This window comes from Pecten maximus, chromosome 13 (genome assembly GCF_902652985.1).
Source record: "Pecten maximus chromosome 13, xPecMax1.1, whole genome shotgun sequence".
In the NCBI taxonomy this organism is placed as follows: Eukaryota; Metazoa; Mollusca; class Bivalvia; order Pectinida; family Pectinidae; genus Pecten; species Pecten maximus.
The window spans coordinates 11,601,800-11,626,582 of NC_047027.1; the positions used below are offsets into that span (position 1 = coordinate 11,601,800).

Below are 24,783 nucleotides of genomic sequence, written 5' to 3' on the forward strand. Positions count from 1 at the left end.
TACCTGCCTAATGAGGTATAGGAGTGGTGCTACTGTAAACCCAGAAAAGTACCGATGGATACCTGCGTGGTGAGGAGGTATAGGAGTAGCATTAATGTAAATCCAGAAAAGTACCGATGGATACCTGTGTGGTGCTACTGTAAACCCAGAGAAGTACCGATGGATACCTGCGTGGTGAGGTATTGGAGTGGCGCTACACAAATGTAAATTATTACCATTTAAGCCAAACAAACTATTCTATGCCCGGGGACGATAATCTAATTTTCCTCGAAACATCACAACAGAAAAGGATATTGGCTTCTATATGGATAAGGATAAAAACTGCTCTGTCCATACCAAACCAACAAACAATAATACAGCGAATAGTTCTTATAAGAAAACATTTTTGTCCATCTTGAAGAAATTATTTTGAAGAAACCATTTGCCTACACTTTGAATACATTTCAAGTATGATGAAACCACCGCAAGGGTCCCGAGACGAGACGCTAAACTGATCTCAAAAGGTATCAATGATTGACCTTATTATGTATAACTTGGGCTAACATTGTTAATTCACAGACGATAAGAGACGTGGTTAATGTCTCTAAAATCAGCAATAACGATACGGGTATTACTTAAATCAATTCCTCATCCAGACCAAGAGACATTTTGAAAAAGATATATAAATAAAAAGAAAAAAGAAAAAAAAAGCAACGCTGCAAACCAAATGTACGAAAATAACCTACCAGAGTCCGGCATTCGGTCCAAAACAGTACTAGAGTTTGAAGATAACAATTCGGAAAATCGGGAGATAAAATTAATTACTCATAGCCAGTTATAGATCATATCAGATATGGAGATAGAGGTATTGAAAGGACTCCGTCTATAAACTACGTATACGCAATGTATCCTACTCACACGAAGGGGAGTAACTATATGGTAGATCAGAATGGTTCACAACCGGCCATACGTGTTTCAACTGGCGGGTTGTGTGTGATAGCGTTTAGTTCCTTGGCTTTTTACCGCACACATCACGCGCAGTATTAAACTATGTTCCTGCTCTTCTAGGACTTTTAAAGACAAATTGTATTTCTGCGTGACGGGTCGGTTCAACACAGTAACAACACAGTGGCATAAACATAGTGTACCATATAAAGCTGTATGTCACCTATAAAACTTGTGGTTCTAAGGGGAATAACTCTAACTAAATCGACAATTTTACTAGATAACACACTAAACTTCCTTAAGTTTAAACATTTGTTTCGTGACCTCTGAATTTTGAGCAAAGTCAATCATAAAATATTCTTGAGGAGGCAACTGACTAAATATTATGGACCACTGGCTAAAATATCATGGACCACTGACTAAATATCATGGACAACTGACTAAATATCATGGACCACTGACTAAATATCATGGACAACTGACTAAATATAATGGATAACTGACTAAATATAATGGATAACTGACTAAATATCATGGACAACTGACTAAATATAATGGATAACTGACTAAATATCATGGACAACTGACTAAATATCATGGATAACTGACTAAATATCATGGACAAACTTGTTAAAGATGGACAAATCTCAAATGTCCATTCCATTCCAGACGAAGGTTTTAAATATCTTAACATTTCAGCTATGTTTCCTTGGAGGTGAAGGATATCAACCATGCATGCAACACATACTGGCCATCCTTTAATTTAATTTGAACATCTTGGACCATGAGTATCTTGTAACTTTAATTTGAGCAATTAAGAATATAAAATGATTATTTTTCACAAAAACAAGAAACAACAAAGCACCAGTTGTGATCACAATTTAATGTATCGTATCTTTTTTTGCTTTATTTCTAAGACATTGTATACTGTCAGTTTATCCAATAAAACAGGCAATGAGCTTTTGGTAAGCACTATTAAAAACCAAGTTTTTTTTCATTAAAACTCAGATAATTTTATAATTCCTTAAATGTAACTTATTCATACTTGGTCTCTTGAGAAATAATATTTTCAAGGATTAGTCTCTCAATAAATATTTTTTAACATCAAATAAAAACATAATATTCTTTTTCACTCATAAAACATAATAGCAGATCCTGAAATTACATACTTGGTAACTATTTTAACTTAAAACATCCTAATCTGATTTTCCCCTTCTGCATGTACATTGTAGCAAGTCTGTGATTTTCAAATAAGATCAATATTACAAGTCCCTGTGGTATGCAAATTAAGCATTCAAAATATATCACAAGTCCCTGTTTTTAGAACATTTTACATATCGCAAGTCCCCATGATTTGCAAACATGTAACAGATTTGTATGATTTAAAAGAATTTCTTTGTTACAAGGCATTAGATTTGTAAACATTTCATAGTTCATAAAACCCTGTTATTAACAAAACAATTTACATGATTAAACATTTTTAACATCACAAGAAATCTGTGTTTATCAACTTTTAAATGATTTACATACATGGAGAAAACAACAGTATTTAATTTGTATATACATATCATAGAATACACAAGTCTGATGCCAGCACCAACCTAAATCTAAGGGATATTTGATCTAAAGCAAAATCAATACAATTTGGCATAAACATAAATACTATCAATCAATATATTCCAGATTATTTACATAACAAATATGTCCATACAATACTAATACAGATTTCCCATCAACACAGGGTATTGTCTACCCAGTGGAACATAAAACATGTATGGAATTCTAACAAAAATTATCACAGAACACTGACTATTCCAGTGAAATATCTACCCCAATGTGTGGACTACAGATTTGTCAGACAGAGGCCGTAGAAATAAGGCCATACCAATTAGATAATGTTTTCCTCGGAAATTGTGATTTCAAAATCAGAACAAGATTATTCTTTCTTAAAAATAATTATGAATTCCGGAAATTTTGCAGCGTGTGAGTGATTTTGACAAGACACAATATCAGGATATGTCTTTGGCTCTTCAAATAATGCAACAACAAATATTACATATAAACTGGTTTAGTGTTGTTTCTGACTGACTGTCATGGTACAATGGAAGACAAGAGGCCCAAGGGCCTTAACGGTCATCTGACTCTAAATTAAAGAACATTATACTATTGTAGTATGTATTCTCTGTAGCAGGTATAGTGGCACTGTTGGCCATGGTGGCCATTTTGGAATTTGGATAAACACGAAATATAGCACTTGATCAAGACTATCTCAGGATCATTTCTGAAGTAAGAGCTGAATCCCACTGGTGAAATTTGAAAAAAAGTTTGAAATAGGTGTTGTTCAGGAAAACCATGATTGCGCAATCATGTTACAAAATGGCTGCCGTGGCAGAGGCAAAAAAATAACAACACTTTGTTGGCTCTGCTTCCTTAACATCCTCACCAATTTCAAGCTCAATCGCACCAGTGGAACTGGAGAAGAAGTTTAAAATGTTTTTCAAGATGGTTGCCATGGCGGCCATCTTGGATTTCTGACTGACCCATAAATAACAACACTTGGCCAGGATCATCTAAAGATCATTTCTGGTATGTTAAAGCTGAATCCCCCTGGTGGAATTTGAGAAGAAGTTTCAAATAGTTCAGGAAAACCATGATTGCGCAATCATGTTACAAAATGGCCACCTTAGCTGCCATGTCAAAGTTTTCACGATGCCGAAAAATAACAACACTTTGTTGACTATCTTTCCTTAACATCCTCACCAACTTCCAGCTCAATCGCACCAGTGGAACTGGAGAAGAAGTTTAAAATGTGTTTTTCAAGATTGTTGCCATGGCGGCCATCTTGGATTTCTGACTGACCTGAAAAATAACAACACTTGGTCAGGACCATCTCAGGATCATTTTTGGTAAGTAAGAACTGAATCCCACTGGTGGAATTTGAGAAGAAGTTTCAAATAGGTGTTTTTTAGAAGAACCGTGATTGCGCAATCATGTTACAAAATGGCCGACGTGGCTGCCATGTCAAAGTTTTTACGAAGCCGAAAAATAACAACACTTTGTTGGCTCTCCCTCCTTAACATCCTCAACAATTTCCAACTCAATGGCACCAGTGGAACTGGAGAAGAAGTTTAAAATGTGTTTTTCAAGATGGTTGCCATGGCGGCCATCTTGAATATCTGACCGACCTGAAAAATAACAACACTTGGTCGGGATCATCTCAGGATCATTTCAGGCAAGTTTCAGCTCAATAGCACTGGTGGAACTCGAGAAGAAGTTTCAAATGTGTTTTCAAAATGGCGGCTGTGGCGGCCATCTTGGATTTCAGACTGACCCAAAAAATAACAACACTTGGTCGGGACCATCCCAGCATCATTTCAGGCAAGTTTCAGTTCAATCCCACTGGTGGAACTTGAGAAGAAGTTTGAAATGTGAAAAGTTTACGCACGGCGGACGGCGGACGGCGAACGGCGGACGGCGGACGGCGCACGACGACGGACGAAACATGATGACTATAGGTCATCCTGACCCTTCGGGTCAGATGACCTAATAAAGCCCCAGCAAAGGCCATTTCTAAATTTTGAATTCGCAGGAAATATATATTCAGATTTGTCTTTTAAGGTTGATGCAAAAATTGGAGCAGTAAGATTTTTGATTTTATTTTAACTTCAATTTTCTAAAACAGTAAATCCGACCAACAATAAATAGAATTGGTTTTTGCCTAAGTGATTTATTTGAGAATACCATTCACAGGTCACATACTCCCCAAAACCTGCCATTTATCAAATGTCTTTTAATCTGGAGTCCTCTCATGGGATGAACATATTTTACTAGAAAAGCACTAACAACCTGCACATAGATAACAACCTTATACTTTATAGAGGATCTTACGTGAGAGTATACTTTATAGAGGATCTTACGTGAGAGGCTATGTCATATGGAATTTATTAAACTCGTTCAATAATTTGGTATACCAGGAGAATATAGGCCAGTGACATATCAATTTACTGAAAGAGATTATGAATTTCATATGACATAGCCTCTCATGTAAGATTGTAGTTATCACATTACTACTATTTATGAGAATATAAGCAAAAAAAATTAAAATTTTCATAACATATTTATTATGACATAACATATTTATTATGACATCACATATATTTATTATGAGGTCAAAATAGTGTTATCACAATCTAACTAAAATTAGACTTGTACTTGCTGTTTGAAAATAACAATCTTATTTTAATTAGATTGGTGTTATAACAAATTTGTCTCACGACATGGCCTTATAACAAGGCAGAACAGGCCATTTATGTGATAAATAAAATTCATACATGAGTTTCCATTTCATATAAAATTTAGGAAATAAATCCGGAATATTTCTCTTTTAAAAACTTCGGGAATCTTTATTAAAACACGAGTAAATTTAATATCATTTTATCTCACTGTAAAAGTATTTCTAAATTCTCTGTTACTGTTTTAGTAGTCAAATATTTATTGTGTGCTGGTATCATTGACATAACCACAGTACTAAGATCATCATACAGAAAGTGTAACAATAATTAAGCTTTCAGCACCATCAGCTGTAAAATAAGATTGTCGTTAATACATTAAGTATGTCGTTAGTACACATAACTTCCCATGTAAAAAAAATAAAATATTCACTTTGTAATTTTTTTTATTACTCTAAAAATGTTTTTTGTTAAAATTTCATGGTTGAACGATATGTTAACAGCAAAAAAACGATGCTTTTTTTTGGAAAAATTATGAAACAGGATTTACCTTCCTCTATTTGATTTTAAAATTATTATTTTTTTCATATTTTCTTTAAAAACAGTGAAAATATAACACACAGGAAAATATTGTAGACTGTGTTTTTAAATATGCCATTTCTGAGAAATCTTGGTTAGTTTTGTTAGAGGTCCCAGGATTTGTAACAAATTATCAACCTCGCGTTCTCTGATTAAATTTTCATAGTACAACACAAAACTTATCAAAGGAAGAGGGCTTGTATTGGTATAGCCTGTTTCCTAATTCATATCAAATCCTAATGGTTAAGAAAATTATTTTGAAACGAAAAAAAATAAATAAATAAATAACCCACCTGATCCTGACACAACCAAGGTTAATCTGTATATTATCACAATGTTTTTTATAATACTGTAGTTATCTACAAATAAACGATTTGCTATGGAAGTATTTCACGTTAAACATGCCTGAACGGTATTTGACATTGATGAGGGCTAACAGGAGCAAAGCCCCATTGTCAGAGGGCATTCTGATCTATCAGAGTTACTTCCCTTGTCTCTCTGTAATCATTAGCTTGACAGCAGATGAGGACTGATCAGGATGCATGGTTAGAGAGGAGAGATGTATGGACACATGTAAATACAGGGTTGTCTGTCAGTGATGAAATACAGGGTTGTCTGTCAGTGACGAAATACAGGGCTGTCTGTCAGTGATGAAATAGATAGCACAGTCACAAGATAAAAGAGTTTAAAATTTACCATCAAAAAGCTTCATAAAACACCTAGGAAATCCCTAGCTTTTTTAAGTTTGAAGCTATTTTGAATTAGAAAGCAGATGCATATATTTTTATATTGCACAGTCCAGCAGTATGTGATTATGGAGGATTACACGGATGTTCTTACCATAGAAGGCAATGTAAAGGGTATAGATATCATTACAAATCAGTAGATGACATTAAAATACTTACTCTTCAATCAAATTTTAAAATTAAATAATTTCTCAACTTTTAAAGCAATTCTACTATTATACATTTCTTACGATGAAAAATGATACTAGTATCATGACATTTTAAAATCCTAAATGCAAATAGTCTATGCTTTCAAACTTTTGGTATATTTTTATTCAATACTTACCTATTGTAAGTACAAAATATCTGAGTGATAGGACATTGCAATATTGTTTGTATTCACTCCCGAGCCAACAGTATATTCTGATCAGCTAATCAAACGTAAAAGGTGTACTGAATCAGTTCATTTGTACTCGTGTAGGATGAGGGAGGCACAGACTGGTCATATCTTCATATCCATGATGTTGGTAGTGGGGGGTGAAACAAACAAATATCTTCAATATCCATGATGTTTGTAAGGGTGGGGGGATAAAACAAATATCCATGATCTTGGTAGTGGGGGGACAATATCTTACACTGAAATCATTCAACATGTCAAATGCAGAATGATAACTTGTAATACTGTTTCTGTAGTGCGAACTTGTAATACTGTTTCTGTAGTGTGATTTTGTCCCATATAACCAGAACAAAAGGAAACATAGAGCTGTCACCACAAGTTTGAACACAATAGCATCAGTATCTAGAGGGACAAAATCACAGAGCCAGACTTAGAATCATCTATATCAACAGTCACAATAATACTGTTTAGTTTTTGTTAGTTTAGTTAGCTTATGTCCCCTGTCAGTATCTAGTGGTAAATAGTCACACAGCTAGTGTTAGTATCATCGATATCAACAGTCATAGTCACACAGCTGGTGTTAGAATCATCGATATCAACAGTCACTATAATACTGTCTAACTTTTGTTAGCTGCTATCCCCTACTAAGTCGTTAGAGTCCGAGTTTTGACGTCGGAGCTTGTGACAATTAAAATAGCGCCGACAGTTCCAGTGGATCACCATGACGATGAGAGGAATGAGACACACACAACAGATGGCTGCCATTACGTAGGCTACGACGGTGAGGGTCGTCTCCTGGGCAACAGGCTTAAAGTAGGCACAGTCTGTAGCATTACCTGGAACACAACAAACACAATGACAAGTAGAGGAAATAAAATGGACTCGAAACAAGACAATTTGTCCAATAACAGTCTCTTACCAAATATGAAATGATAAACTATTCCCCTTGATTCAGGTCAAAGGTCAAAATCACCTACTTTTGATGCAAAAACATGGCTCACATACCAAAGTATGACATTCTAGTGATGAGTCTGGCTAATATTAACAGTGGAAAGAAGGAAGGACAGACAGACATAATGCAAAGTTCTGCCTTCCAGGAAGGAATTATACCTGCTGCTATATTATGATCTTAACGGCAAACTAAATGTGGGATCTTATCTAATCTTTTCTTTCTAAACAATTTCTTCCTAATGTCTCCTTTGACACAGCTTCACTTTTAGCCTTCCGGTGCAATTGGCTTTTGTCCCTTTGATGATGGCTTTGAAAAGGGGGAAAGGGTTGTCAGTTTGCTGCATTTCAAGTTCTTGCATGAAAAATATGTCCTATTTATGTCAGTACACACTTAGAGACTTACCTGTATATGTGTGAGGTCCCTTGATGGATGACTTAACAGCCTTGTTATCCCGAGCAGGACAGGTAGATTTACCAAACCCTATTCTTTTGTGGGCTCGGTCAAACACTACGTAGAATCCCTCCATCACAACAGCGCCCAGCACAGTACCTGTACAACACCAAACAGCACAGATATATAACTTTATGGATGAGGCTATAATAGCTCAGTTAGAGCACCGGCCGTGTAACCTCAGGTAAAGATCTGAGGTGTGTTTCAACGCTCCCTACGTCCCATGTTATCTGACATGTATGTGGTAGACAGCCCATGGATTCTGCTCATTTATGTCATTGTATATCTCCAAACGTAGAAACACGGTCAAGTCGAACCACCAGATAAATAAAATATTTTACTCCGTCCTGTTGACTTCGACTTATCAGAGTTTAATTGTATGGTCAGATTCACTTCTTATCAATTAATTAATATGGATTCTAATCTTGAATTAACAGAATCATTAAACTTACCAGATGTAGATGAAGCAACTGCAAATTTAAAGCAATCTACCCCAGGGTCATCATCATTGTCTTCACCCACTGGTCGAATGTATTGCTGAAAGAAATCACAACTTTTATCATTTTCACGCTGCAATTTGGTTTGGTTTGTTTTGTTTAACGTCCTATTAACAGCCAGGGTCATTTAAGGACGTGCCAGGTTTTGGAGGTGGAGGAAAGCCGGAGTACGCGGAGAAAAACCACTGGCCTACGGTCAGTACCTGGCAACTGCCCCACGTAGGTTTCGAACTTGCAACCCAGAGGTGGAGGGCAAGTGATAAAGTGTCGGGACACCTAAACCACTCGGCCACCGCGGCCCATGCTGCAAAGAATTAATTAATTACTGAAACAGATTATAATAAAACACACAAATCATTTTTGGTAAGCCCTCCAAACCTCACACACTATTTTTGGTAAGCTCTCCAAACCTCACACATTATTTTTGGTAAGCCCTCCAAACCTCACACACACCATTTTAGGTAAGCTCTCCAAACCTCACTCACACCATTTTTGGTAAGCCCTCCAAACCTCACTCACACCATTTTTGGTAAGCTCTCCAAACCCTCACTCACACCATTTTGGTAAGCCCTCCAAATCTCACTCACATCATTTTTGGTAAGCCCTCCAAACCTCACACACACTATTTTAGGTAAGCCCTCCAAACCTCAATCACACCATTTTTGGTAAGCTCTCCAAACCTCACACACACCATATTTGGTAAGCTCTCCAAACCTCACTCACACCATTTTTGGTAAGCTCTCCAAACCTTAACACACCATTTTAGGTAAGCCCTCCAAACCTCACACACACTATTTTTGGTAAGCTCTCCAAACCTCCCACACTATTTTTGGTAAGCCCTCCAAACCTCACTCACACCATTTTTGGTAAGCTCTCCAAACCTCACTCACACCATTTTTGGTAAGCTCTCCAAACCTTACACACCATTTTTGGTAAGCCCTCCAAACCTCACTCACACCATTTTTGGTAAGCCCTCCAAACCTCACTCACACCATTTTAGGTAAGCTCTCCAAACCTCACTCACACCATTTTTGGTAAGCCCTCCAAACCTCACACACACCATTTTAGGTAAGCCCTCCAAACCACACTCACACTATTTTTGGTAAGCTCTCCAAACCTCACACACTATTTTTGGTAAGCTCTCCAAACCTCACACACACCATTTTTGGTAAGCTCTCCAAACCTCACTCACACCATTTTTGGTAAGCTCTCCAAACCTCACACACACCATTTTTGGTAAGCTCTCCAAACCTCACACACACCATTTTAGGTAAGCCCTCCAAACCTTACACACACCATTTTTGGTAAGCCCTCCAAACCTCACTTACACCATTTTTGGTAAGCTCTCCAAACCTCACACACACCATTTTTGGTAAGCTCTCCAAACCTCACTCACACCATTTTTGGTAAGCCTTCCAAACCTCACACACACCATTTTTGGTAAGCCCTCCAAACCTCACTCACACCATTTTTGGTAAGCCCTCCAAACCTCACACACACCATTTTTGGTAAGCCCCCCAAACCTCACTCACACCATTTTTGGTAAGCCCTCCAAACCTCACTCACACCATTTTTGGTAAGCTCTCCAAACCTCACACACACCATTTTTGGTAAGCCCTCCAAACCTCACTCACACCATTTTTGGTAAGCCCTCCAAACCTCACTCACACCATTTTTGGTAAGCCCTCCAATATGAAGAACATTCCCGTATCGTGGTATTATACACTGTTACTGACATGGAGAAGAAGACTATCATTCTGTACAATCTTCAGAGGCTACAGCTAAGTCATGCCTTTATCTTTTTTTATGAGATGAATAAAAATCAACTCTTAAGAATGAAGTTTTAAAAGGAGGACTCTGTTTAATATGAAACTGGCTCCAATTATAAAACACTTAGTGTAGTTTCTTATCTTTTATAAAGCTGTCTAAAAATCAAACACCCAAAATTTCCAGGTAAAATGAATTCAGAATATTTGACATTGATACCTGTGGAGATATGATGAGATTAAAAGATGAGTTTTTGGTTTGAGGGAATGAGATGGTGATGGTTGGAAAGTCGTCGTATGGAATTGTTCCCTCATCCCAACATATATGGTCGACGCCCGCCCAGAAGTTTTTTCCTGGTTGTGTCCCCGATATCTGTAAAAAGACGATTTAAATTTGTTAGAACTCGACATGATACATTAGTGAAAAACATATCAATTATCAGATGTGAACCAGCTGGGCTATTTTAAAGTTAATATCATACTCAAAGCATCATTACCAGGTAATAAGTCTTGAATTTCAGATGTTTGAATTACTTAGCTCTTGCAGCAAAAACATACCAAAAAATAAAGACAAAAATAAAATACTTCACCAGTTTGTTAAACATTTTTTCCAAAACACCATTTATTTTAGAAGAGAAATAAAATGATAGTGGTGCTTCTGGTTACTGCTGAATCATATATTTTGGTGGAGCTCAGATTTCATGAATTCAATCTGAAGCACTGATGAACCCAGCTAAAATCTTCTACATATATTGAAGTATAACTCCACAAACCTCAGTGTTACACTACAAAATTATTATTAACTTGTAAACTAAGTACTAATGAATTTGTTGATTAACGGTACTAACAAAATCACTGAAAATAAAAATCTCACAAATATTAGAAATATCACAGGATCAAAGAGGTTTTGTAGTATACCAGTAGTAAAGCTAATGATTTATTCAAACATCGTCCCCATGGAAGAAAATATTTTCTTGAGCATATCAAGATAATTTTTCTGTATCATTTGGATTACAAACTGTCAGAATGCTTTCAAATAATTTTGGTTTATTACCGGCCAAAAAAAAACAATACCTTTGTATTTTGTGGAGAACTACAACTTGAACCTACATTTATTCCCCTACATTCTCTGCTTGGAAGACTCACCAGTAAATGCTGCTGTATTTTAGCGACTAGTGTGTTAAAAACCTTGATGGGGAGTCGTAGATTAGTCGTCCCACTGTCCACAATAGTCTTACCAAAATTATACTGTAATCAAATAACATACAGTGTTAACATACACTTCATCAAATAATTACACACTAGTCAGGGACAAAAGGTCCAATGGGCCTGTGCAATCACATACAATTCAAACTTCTGTAAATTTTTTGTAAGGTCAAATATGATTTATTGTCAGAATTCTTGGAATTTAGCAACATCTTGTAAAAACTTTGAAGAAATGTTATTTATTTTTGAAGTATTTATGCAATGTTCATGTGTGACTAATCTGGATTCCAAACTTTCTCTTATCACAGAATGTTACCTGCAAATATGTCAAATCAATGCTCTATATTGGTCACTCAGTAATTCAGAAGATTTCTTTTTCAACATGCTAACATATTCGAACCTTGTTGCCTTGAACATGGGTCAAGGCCATTCAATTAAACAACCATTGGTAAACCTTCATCCCAAAATGTTTGTAACTAAATATCATAACTCTTGATTTATTGGAGAGAGCTAGATTTATTCAAAAGAAGTTGTTTAAAGATTTTGGAGCGGTGACCTAAACACAAGATTTATAATACAAAGATTTACCATATATACTATGTCCTTATAAGGCGCTGACCTACCTCCTTACAGTCCATTTGGAGACTAGCACCATCTACCATTATATCGAGAATGATGACCTCGTAATACCACTCCTTGTGTATTGGGGTGTACATCATCTTCCCATTGTACAGCGAGGCATCCACTCCCCCTAATATCTGATAAAAAATAACACAAATTACACACTGTGGCAGTCACTACCCTGCTGGATAAAATCTGTTACCTGTAGAATACCTGTCTGAGATTAATATAATCTGTTACCTGTAGAGTACCTGTCTGAGATTAATATAATCTGTTACCTGTACAGTACCTGTTTGAGATTAATATAATCTGTTACCTGTAGAGTACCTGTCTGAGATTAATATAATCTGTTACCTGTAGAGTACCTGTCTGAGATTAATATAATCTGTTACCTGTAGAATACCTGTCTGATATTAATATAATCTGTTACCTGTACAGTACCTGTCTGAGATTAATATAATCTGTTACCTGTACAGTACCTGTTACCTGTAGAGTACCTGTCTGAGATCAATATAATCTGTTACCTGTAGAGTACCTGTTACCTGTACAGTACCTGTTACCTGTAGAATACCTGTCTGAGATTAATATAATCTGTTACCTGTACAGTACCTGTCTGAGATTAATATAATCTGTTACCTGTACAGTACCTGTTACCTGTAGAGTACCTGTCTGAGATCAATATAATCTGTTACCTGTAGAGTACCTGTTACCTGTACAGTACCTGTTACCTGTAGAATACCTGTCTGAGATTAATATAATCTGTTACCTGTACAGTACCTGTCTGAGATTAATATAATCTGTTACCTGTACAGTACCTGCCTGAGATTAATATAATCTGTTACCTGTACAGTACCTGTCTGAGATTAATATAATCTGTTACCTGTACAGTACCTGTTTTAGATTAATATAATCTGTTACCTGTAGAGTACCTGTTTGAGATTAATATAATCTGTTACCTGTACAGTACCTGTCTGAGATTAATATAATCTGTTACCTGTACAGTACCTGTCTGGGGTCAATATAATCTGTTACCTGTACAGTACCTGTTACCTGTAGAGTACCTGTCTGAGATCAATATAATCTGTTACCTGTACAGTACCTGTCTGAGATTAATATAATCTGTTACCTGTACAGTACCTGTTTTAGATTAATATAATCTGTTACCTGTACCGTACCTGTCTGAGATTAATATAATCTGTTACCTGTAGAGTACCTGTCTGAGATTAATATAATCTGTTACCTGTACAGTACCTGTTACCTGTACAGTACCTGTTACCTGTACAGTACCTGTTACCTGTACAGTACCTGTCTGAGATTAACATAATCTGTTACCTGTACAAGAGTTTGGCTGGTCAGCACATGACATGCAGACTGCTGGACAGCCAAACTCTTACACAGGGTTGAGATATCGCTGTCGATGGAACAGACGGTGAGACCTGTGTTCAATAATATTTCTCACATACTTAAAAGTCATCAACAATAGACCAGATATGTTTATTGTGTGTTGGTGATCCCTTTCAGTGGTTAGACATTATCACCTATTGGTACAAGTACTGAAAGTGGAAGCCTCTAGATATCTGTTATATCATACAGGGATTTTCCTAGTTTTTTGGTAGGGCCCATTGATTTGGGAAATTTTACTTGGTATTACTTAAAATTAGGAAAAATGGTTAAAAAAAAAAATCAGGTTCAGTTTAGGAAATAACCTTGATCTCTGAGTCGTCATCAGATTGAATCAAATTAAAGCATTTCTGACAGTAGCAGCCAGCTGATGGGCTGATCCTTACCAAACTGCCACCCATATCTGTTCCACTGTTGTTTGTGAATCCGTACACCGTCCCACACAGCTGCATCGAGAACAGGTTTTCTACATGAGCTTCCTTTACAAGTGAGTCGAAGAATGGCACCACACTACTATCAGGCTGTGAATAGATAAACCATGTTACTATCAGGCTGTGAATAGATAAACCATGTTACTATCAGGCTGTGAATAGATAAACCATGTTACTATCAGGCTGTGAATAGATAAACCATGTTACTATCAGGCTGTGAATAGATAAACCATGTTACTATCAGGCTGTGAATAGATAAACCATGTTACTATCAGGCTGTGAATAGATAAACCATGTTACTATCAGGCTGTGAATAGATAAACCATGTTACTATCAGGCCGTGAATAGATAAACCATGTTACTATCAGGCTGAATAGATAAACCATGTTACTATCAGGATGTGATAAACCATGTTACTATCAGGATGTGATAAACCATGTTACTATCAGGCTGTGATAAACCATGTTACTATCAGGCTGTGATAAACCATGTTACTATCAGGCTGTGATAAACCATGTTACTATCAGACTGTGATAAACCATGTTACTATCAGGCTGATAAACCATGTTACTATCAGGCTGATAAACCATGTTACTATCAGGATGTGATAAACCATGTTACTATCAGACTGTGATAAACCATGTTACTATCAGGCTGTGATAAACCATGTTACTATCAGACTGTGATAAACCATGTTACTATCAGGACTGTGATAAACCATGTTACTATCAGGCTGTGATAAACCATGTTACTATCAGACTGTGATAAACCATGTTACTATCAGGATGTGATAAACCATGTTACTATCAGGCTGTGATAAACCATGTTACTATCAGACTGTGATAAACCATGTTACTATCAGGCTGTGATAAACCATGTTACTATCAGGCTGTGATAAACCATGTTACTATCAGACTGTGATAAACCATGTTACTATCAGACTGTGATAAACCATGTTACTATCAGACTGATAAACCATGTTACTATCAGACTGTGATAAACCATGTTACTATCAGACTGTGATAAACCATGTTACTATCAGACTGATAAACCATGTTACTATCAGACTGTGATAAACCATGTTACTATCAGACTGTGATAAACCATGTTACTATCAGACTGTGATAACCATGTTAACTATCAGACTGATAAACCATGTTACTATCAGACTGATAAACCATGTTACTATCAGGCTGTGATAAACCATGTTACTATCAGACTGATAAACCATGTTACTATCAGACTGTGATAAACCATGTTACTATCAGACTGTGATAAACCATGTTACTATCAGACTGTGATAAACCATGTTACTATCAGACTGATAAACCATGTTACTATCAGGATGTGATAAACCATGTTACTATCAGGATGTGATAAACCATGTTACTATCAGACTGTGATAAACCATGTTACTATCAGGATGTGATAAACCATGTTACTATCAGGCTGTGATAAACCATGTTACTATCAGACTGTTGATAAACCATGGTTACTATCAGGCTGTTGATAAACCATGTTACTATCAGGCTGTGATAAACCATGTTACTATCAGGCTGTGATAAACCATGTTACTATCAGGATGTGATAAACCATGTTACTATCAGACTGTGATAAACCATGTTACTATCAGACTGATAAACCATGTTATTATCAGACTGATAAACCATGTTACTATCAGACTGTGATAAACCATGTTACTATCCAGACTGGATAACCATGTTACAATCAGACTTGTGATAAACCCATGTTACTATCAGACTGATAAACCATGTTACTATCAGGTTGGGAATTGACAAAAGCAGTATTACTCTTCTTAGCTATTTACACGATTTACCTGTACTAAAGTGATTTACCTGTACTAAGATGATTTACCTGTACTAGGATGATTTACCTGTACTAGGACGATTAACCTGTACTAGGATGATTTACCTGTACTAAGATGATTTACCTGTACTCGGATGATTTACCTGTACTCAGATGATTTCCTGTCCTCGGATGATTTACCTGTACTAAGATGATTTACCTGTACTAAGATGGTTTACCTGTACAAGGATCATTTACCTGTACAAGGATGAATACCTGTACTAGGATGATTTATCTGTACTAAGATGATTTACCTGTACTAAGATGACTTACCTGTGCGATAGCAGCGTAGCCCATGCCAAGTATACCCTGCCAGTTGGAGCCGTTGATGAAGAAGTCACTTGAATGAAGGATAAATGCAATGTGGGCCCTTACAGAGGAGTTTGGCATTGATGACAGAGCTACGTGTTCAGTAGCTAGGATACCTCGCCAGTTACCCTGTGTGTATGGTACATATACCTCTGTACCTACATCCTGGTAGGTACTCGACCTAAATACAGACAAAATGTTTTTAGAACAACAACATTGAAGCGTTATTTTAATAAACTAATACAGGTATTACCACAAATAAATGTACACTGTATTTGTTTAGATAAAAATCAATTTACATGTAATTTCAATGACTAATTATCAGCTCTCCAAAAAATACCCAGGTGAGAAGAACAGTAAAATCTGGTTATAATGCCACATAGTACAGGGTCAAATACCTAAAAACACAGCCATGACTGCAGAGTAATCTCAGCTTTACAGGGCTCAAAGTGGCGCCTATTTTAGTGGCCATGTCATCTTAAACACCATTGGCGACCACTTATTAACCTATCAGGCACCTGCATGGCCACTAAAAAGATTGTGTAAATTTGCAATTTGGTTAATCATTCTAAGGTTGCAGTCAATGCTAAAATGATGGTCACCATAAAAAAAGTTAGAGATGTTAAACTGATCTAAATAATTGAATGTTTGGTTGTTTTTCTTTAAATTTAAGATAACTAGGGCATGCAACTAACTTTTCCAATTGGCGCCTAGAATTTACGTATTAGTAGCCAAATAGACCACCTGCTCAAAAAATTCACTCTGAGCCCTGCTTCATCAGAAGCCCACAACCACACACTTCTGATCTTTACCTGTAGTTTAATCTATCAGACTGATGCTCTATATAGCTACTCAATTAGTTTTACTGAATCCTTTCTCCATACATGTATGTTAAAACAATAGCTGGACATATTCATTATTTGACATCTTAATCATATCGCTCATTGAAATTTAATAACTCTTACACTCACATAAATATTATCCAAAGAATTACAGTGTCTAGTTCAAGAGTCAAACTGGCTATTTCCTCCCAGTCAGAGGAAGATATCCTGAGCATTCAAGGGCTATTTGATATTAAATTCCCACTCTCTAAAACAAAAATTTTCCGTTGAAGTTATGTGAGTTCAAGATAACAAAGTTTGACTGTAATTGGAAAACATGTTGACTTACTCATTCCTGTGGAACCATGATGTGATATCAGGATTTGGACCGGCAGCCACAGCAAAATTACTACTACCAGTGTCAATCAGCACATTCAGCTAACGAACAAACAAGAACATACATTTAACATCATAAAAATTCAACTAAGAACTGATCCATACAAGTGGAAAATTTCTTTTTTGCACAAAAATAGAGATTTAAAAGTCTTTAAAAGTAGAACTGCATATTAAAAATGAATGTCGATTTGGGTAGAAAGCGATGTTTCTATATGTAGACACCATGCCACCTACACATGAACCCAAGTCAAATATTCAAAATATTTATGTAAAATCTAGCTATTAATTAATATGTTTCCGAAGTATCCAACATCTATGATACAGTGTTAATGTACCTTTTGTGGTGGACTGCCTATGAGAACCTCTACATAATATCCCTGTCCCGGCTTCCCTCCAAGGTTACCCTTCTCATGGTATGGTACACTACGTCTACTCCGCTGGTGATGGAGACGAGATGAAGCCTCCTTTAAGGGTAGCCTTATAACTGTTCCAGACAGGGCCTCATGTAGGAGGAGAATTACCACAAGGGAGATAATTCGGAATAATTTTGAAATCCTGAATTTTATCAACATTGTTGTTTATCAATGGATCTCAATCTTGTTTGTTGACATCATATTGCTCATAGATTGAGCTTTTTATTAATCATATTTGTACCTGCAAAACAATAACAACACATATTAAAAGTATGCCATACATTGTTAACTCAGTCTCCTAGCTAGCATAGATTTATAAGCCAAAATCATTGCTTACTCAGTATATACAGATCTATAAATTCAATTTCAAAATGTAGTGTCTCAATTATTCCAACATAAAGATGTTGGTTTCATTTCATTCTTTTCTTTATACCTGACAACATTCTTCCAAAAAGTTCAATTAAGGATTGAATAATGTTATGTTGAGGTGTATGGGGGTATAAACCTCAATAGGTCTTGAGACAAATTTTATGAACTGCAAAGCAGTTCATAATAAATTTGTCTCAAGACCTATTGAGGTTTATACCCCCATACACCTCAACATAACTTTATTCAATCCTTATATTTATATTTTTTTGATATTTTGTACAATATTTTGTCTTTGACAAATAGGGACTTGTGCAAGTCTACCACAGAACTTACCGAATTGTGCGTCATCACTCTTCGTCTACACATGGTTAATATTTTTAGGATTTCTTTCGTGAACAAACTTAATAGCGAATTAAAACAAATATTAGTTTTAAAGGAATTTATTTCATATAAATATGATCACTTTTGAAAAGGAATTAAAAAAATATAGTTCAAGCTCAACAAATGTATTCCTACGCCGGACTTGATATAGTTCATTGAAAAATGACTTGAGTTAATAACTGTGGTAGGTTCATTGAGTCTGAATTGAGTGGAAATATAAATATTTCTTAATGATTTTAAAAGTATGAGGATCCATCCAACTGGATTTCTCCATGGCCAGGTCATCTGGATTCCAATATAACATAAATTAGGGGCTTTAACATGTATTTGAATTCCAAAATATATGTGTATACTGAATTGCAATGCTTTTATCATTTATCCAAACATCTTGACCACATGTGATCAAGTTTGAACAATAAATATACAGTGAAACTTACAAATACTGACCACTCTGAATTACAAATACTGAACCAGTTGTATCCAAGAAACAATGTATCATTGAAATGGCAGTGTTTGTTATAATCAACCATAGGAAAACCAGTAGAAACCAGGGCCCAGTTGTTCAAAAAGTGATTAGCTTAATTCACTTGATGAGTGAAAATCTCATTTTTCCTTTAGTTCAAAATCTATGTTTGTATAAACTTTAAAATTGACAGGCAGGAATTAGGAAGAGTCTGATGAGTGCTATAGTTTCATAAACTTTTAGTCAAATTAGTTTTAACAGAAACGATTTAATCAGGATTTTAAAATTGTTGTTAAACTGTGATTAGCCTAATAAACTTTTAAACAACTGGGCCCTAGAGTTTCAAATATTATTTGCATAAGGTCCGGTCCCAAAGGGTTATTTTTGCAGTGGACAAATTCACATACGAAAAGGAAGTTTATAGTAGATTAGACTTCGTTTAAAGGGGTAACATAAATGTCTTGACCTAGGTTGGTGGAACTCGTAAATGTTTAAGATTAAACAGTTTTAGTTTGCAAAGAAATAGATACCCCTTAGCGTACCTCATAATTATATAAGCACAGAGGTGTAGTGGTCAGTGAGTGCTTTATGTAAGAATTTTATATGCGACGTTTCAATGACTAGTACGGTATATACACTAGCTGTCACCTTTATCAGAAAATTGACCAGGGCAGCATGTGTACACAAAGGCGTAAAACATGTACGAGTTGTCTTTGAAACTCTAATTATCAGATCAATGTCGATTTCGGCTATGCTACAGTGTACAACTGCTATAGTAGGCTATAATAATTGCCCAAAATGACTCGAGATACACCCCTACAGAGTAGCAGAATTGAGTCATTTTGGTGCAATTATAATAGCCTACTATAGCAGTTGTACACGGGGGCATCTCTGAACGCCAACATTTTGAATTTACCTGTAGGCAGTTTGTTTTGATAGTGATGTCTAGATCTTTTTCCTAAAAGGAATCTCAATGCAAACAGGTCATTTACCTGTAAGAGGTACCTGTTGATACTACCAGTAGGTGAAATTAAGGATTTATAATTAAATATCATGTATTTATATGTATATCAAAAATATTTATTTTATTTGATATCTATAGCTAGTTTCAAATTTAAAACAATACAATATTTTTTGCTTGAAAATTATCTTTATGTTCAAAATTATGATTTTATTTTATCTTATTAAAGTCTTAAAAAATCATTTATATTTTAATATATATATACATTTAATTTGCATTTAGATAAATAAAATGATTTAACTCTCTTTGCAACATTAATTTCCATATAGGCATATGGATAATTTGAATTAATTGAGACTAATTGCACTACTTTAGAAAGTTTTGTCCTATATTGATGATAATATATATGCAGCTGCATAAAAGTCTGCACATACAGCTATATACCTGTAAATATAACTTCCCAAAACTTGAATGTTCCATTGTACAACCAGGTACACATTTAATAACTACTAATTACTACTTTGGTCGCATGTTATTGACTACTTAATTCTCAATACAGGACTTGAAAATTTGACAAATTACAAAGAGCAATATTCATCTTCTATGTCACCAGAGCTGCAAAGTCTACACAGGCGTTCACTTATATCGACGAATTTCAATATTCAGAGTATTAGCTGATAAACATATTCTACTCAAAGCAATTATTTTTCGTTTTGGCATATATTAATGTAGATAACGTTGTAGTGATATATAATCTACTAAATAATGTAAACATATCGTGTCGTGCATTGTCAATAATACATTTTAATACTAAAAAAAGTATCTCAATGGGGTACCTGTAAAGTGCGAAATGAAAGCAAAACGAAACGAAATCAAACGAAACGTTTATTCAGATCAATTATTTTGACCATCTATTCGTATGATAGTTATCTAGAAGAGTTTTTGATATGTGTTATGTTGACAACATGTATATCCTGTACATATTTCATATTTTGCTCATTATCATTTAGAGAGAACGAGAGAGAATGTGGTTAGCTGAACAGCGGATAATCCGTGAAGTAATCAATTCACCACGCCCGTGGCAGTAATCGTCTGTCCGGCTCCCGTTCATGTTTATTGCCCCTGTCAGAGAGGTTTGGTTTGGTTTGGTTTTATTTATCTAATGTCCTATTAACAGCTAAGGTCATTTAAGGACGGCCTCCCGTGCGTACAACATGCGTATGTGTGTTTTGAGAGGCTGCGGTATGTTCGTGTTAAGTCTCCTTGTGATAGACCGGAACTTTTGCCGATTTATAGTGCTATCTCACTGAAGCATACTGCCGAAGACACCCAGCAGGACACCCAATTCAACCCGGTCACATTATACTGACAACGGGCGAACAAGTCGTCCAACTCCAAAAATGCTGAACGCTAAGCAGGAGTAGCAACTACCATTTTTAAAGACTCTGGTATGTCTCGGCCAGGGGACAGAACCCAAAGCCTTCCTCACAGGGGCGAACGCTCAACTGAAGACCAAAAGTGAGGCCAGGGGACAGAACCCAAAGCCTTCCTCACAGGGGCGAACGCTCAACTGAAGACCAAAAGTGAGGCATTGTCAAGGGAGACATTAGGAAGAAGAAAGTTGTTCAGAAAGAGAAAAGATAAGATCCAAAATTTAGTAGCCGGCACAGGTGCGCACCACTCCGGTGCTCCTGCACTGCTCTGGCACCGCTCCTGCAGGTTTTGGTATAAAAGGGGTGAAAGCGAGAGCGGAGTTGGATTTCGAGGGAGAGTTCGAGTTTTGCGTGCCTAGGTGTTGTTTTGTTAGATGTTACTACATGTTTTGATGAGAGCGAGAGCGGTGTTGCTAGTTATATATGCTCTGTACACTGCTGATGTTGCTGAATATATACATAGACTGGAACTTTACAACGGTGTTGAATTATGTTTCTCGACGACTCTCTCTACTTATTTCTAAACTTGGGCATTGTGGCGGGTGTCTGACGCTACCTCGAGGACACCTTCCGAGGGCTGCGGGACTTCGATTATAGTTCCCCGATTATTTCGCTACAATTATTTAATATGCTCATTTTAAATTTGTTGAATGCATACATGTGTTCTAAGAAAATGGGAAAAAAAACCAAAAAAACAAAACAAAAAAAAACAAATACAATTCTACTGTATGATTTGTAAAACACAGGTAAATCCCAGGTGACTGTACAGGTAAAAAAGACAGCTTACAATGTATATGAAGCAGTATATAATTACCCTCCCATTGTTTCCTGAAACAACACCTAGCTATTGCTAAAAAAATGTTGGCGTTCAGAGAACACTCCCTCTGCAGGTCGGTGCCATTGACAATCCTTGTGAAATGATAAGTGTAATGAAGTATCACATACACGTGTTGGCAATCAGAATTATAACTTAATTTAGTTTAAGTTCTATAAATAACTTCGTCATCATAAATGGTTCCAGTGCACGTGTTAAATGTGCCAGTAGTAGAAGCCGAGGAGCATTGGTTAAAACACGGGGACACGTGACGTTGTCTGTGATATACACATTAATTCTGTAGGTCTAATTGTTTCTAATTCATCGGTATTGAAAGTATACAGTCATCAGATTTTCAAAATCAATATCACAAATCGCACAACATCTGACGATCTGTCACCGTCCCGCAGACCAGCATTTTTGGTCTATTACGAAGTAAACAGGCAAACTATAAGCAAAGCGTATTGAAATTTTACATATGACGGTATACATTTGATATAACAGATTGGTTCCTTACCAAACACTGTCCATTTTCGTAGTTATCTTCAACAAAACATCCATGTTTTGATCAATATTCAACAACCTGTCACATTAACTTCCGGTTTAAGGTCGTGACCCCACGTCCTGCTGAGATTTTCTTTTTCTTTTAAAAATTTGATAAGATTTTCTTATTTGAAAGCAAACGCAATTGTTTTTGAATTCGTGTAGATTTTGGTCAAATTTACTATTTTGTGATGGACAAATCAAATATTGTTTTCGTGTATGCAAATTAGACGCCAAGTAGCAACATGCAAACAATATGGCCGACACCGTGAACGCTGTGCTGTGAATCAAAACATAACAATTCTTAAAAGGGATGTTTTGATATGAAAATACTTTGACTGAAGGCGCAGCGTGTATGTATGAACATCCTATTATTAATTTAATTCATTCAAAATGAACTGTCCATGTCTTGTTCAAATATAAGATGGTTTTGTATGTTGCAAAAAATGCAGGTGGTTGCTTAGAAGCACATTTAAAACGAAAATGAAATAGAAAAAACGAGAACGGAATTATTTTATTTACCATCAGATACATATTTTAAATACTACTTAATTCGCCATTTAAAAAAATAAAATCCAACTGTAGTATTTAGGTTTTTAGTAACGTCCAAAAAAATCAGTGCAGATTTTGTGAAATCAGTGCTTGTTGGTAACGAACTATCGAGCAGAATGTGAAATGGCGGTAAAGAAGTTGACTTAACCATACCATATGTACCCACAACAAATAAAACTGCGATTTGATACTTATGTAACTGTGATTCAAATCAAAACCTTTTCTGACTCTGGCCCGGTACTACAATTTGTCCATGTTACAGTACACTATATCTGTATAGGCTTACAATTGTACATATCTTACCTAGTAATACTCTTACACAGTATTATTTATACACACGTATCTTGTGATCAACTTTGTTGACTTTACACTGCTAATATGTTTTTAACATAGAGATCTGGCATTTATGTATGACAAAATATAATAAGACATGCAAGTTCTATAGAGCTCTGTATGCAGCTTAAATGCAAATATTTAGTGTTACAAATGTAAATAAAGATTATTGTATCTTGTATTACATGTACATATTATTACCATATTGATTTAGAGTAACATCTGGGGCCCGTTCCTTTATGCAGACAAATTAATTGATATGTCAATTCTTCATTGTAACATTTCAGGGATTAAACTTGACGCATCTTCAGATAATAATATAGGCCTTGAAGGCTCATCCAAAAGCAGTATAAATTTTAAATCACTACTTTTGTAGGCCCATCATTATTTCATAAACAAACAACTCTGGTCCAACCGTTTGTACCAAATGAAAACGGCCTTAATCTCTGCAACTGGTGTTGTGCTGACCATAGCAGATTGAGTTTGCACTGAAGCCATCCATTAAGCCATTTGAAGCAATGCTGCATTAATGAATTGGAAGACCCTAGTCATTTTCAAGAAGCCCGTTAAAAATTTATATACCAGTACAAAGGGGTGACCTAGCTATAGATTCTTCTATCTGATATGGAGTCAGAAAGGACCCCAGTTATAGAATACCTAATGCAAATCCTGTTTCAGTATCAAAACGTACTTTTGATTATTGTCCTAACATGTCCAATGATTCCAAGCCTTGTATATATATACTGGTACATTTAAAGGTCATACACAACCAGTCATTCACTAATTAACACATGTAGACAAATTAAAGAACAAGTTAAAACTGAATTCCTAGACTCTTCAATCTGATCCTTTGTTCTTTGCCATTAGCAGATGATAAATTATTTGAATGCTGTATGAACATCCAGAGGTTTATCTTTTATCAGCAAAAATTTGTTTTCAGTGTAACCAGTG

The 24,783-nt window shown here is 35.9% G+C and overlaps 1 protein-coding gene across 1 annotated transcript; it reads right to left on the reverse strand.

Annotated features, from left to right (window-relative positions):
* Positions 1-4,575: 4,575 nt before the first annotated feature.
* On the reverse strand, positions 4,576-23,004 carry LOC117341223 (beta-secretase 1-like). The gene is made up of 11 exons (XM_033903083.1): positions 22,922-23,004; positions 17,906-18,224; positions 17,524-17,612; positions 16,318-16,534; positions 14,134-14,268; positions 12,349-12,483; positions 11,666-11,767; positions 10,740-10,892; positions 8,709-8,793; positions 8,209-8,355; positions 4,576-7,690 (listed from the first exon to the last, which is right to left on the reverse strand). The coding sequence occupies exons 2-11, from the start codon at positions 18,140-18,142 to the stop codon at positions 7,482-7,484; spliced, it is 1,509 nt and encodes a 502-aa protein (XP_033758974.1). The 5' UTR covers positions 18,143-18,224; positions 22,922-23,004; the 3' UTR covers positions 4,576-7,481.
* Between the last annotated feature and the right edge of the window lie 1,779 nt (positions 23,005-24,783).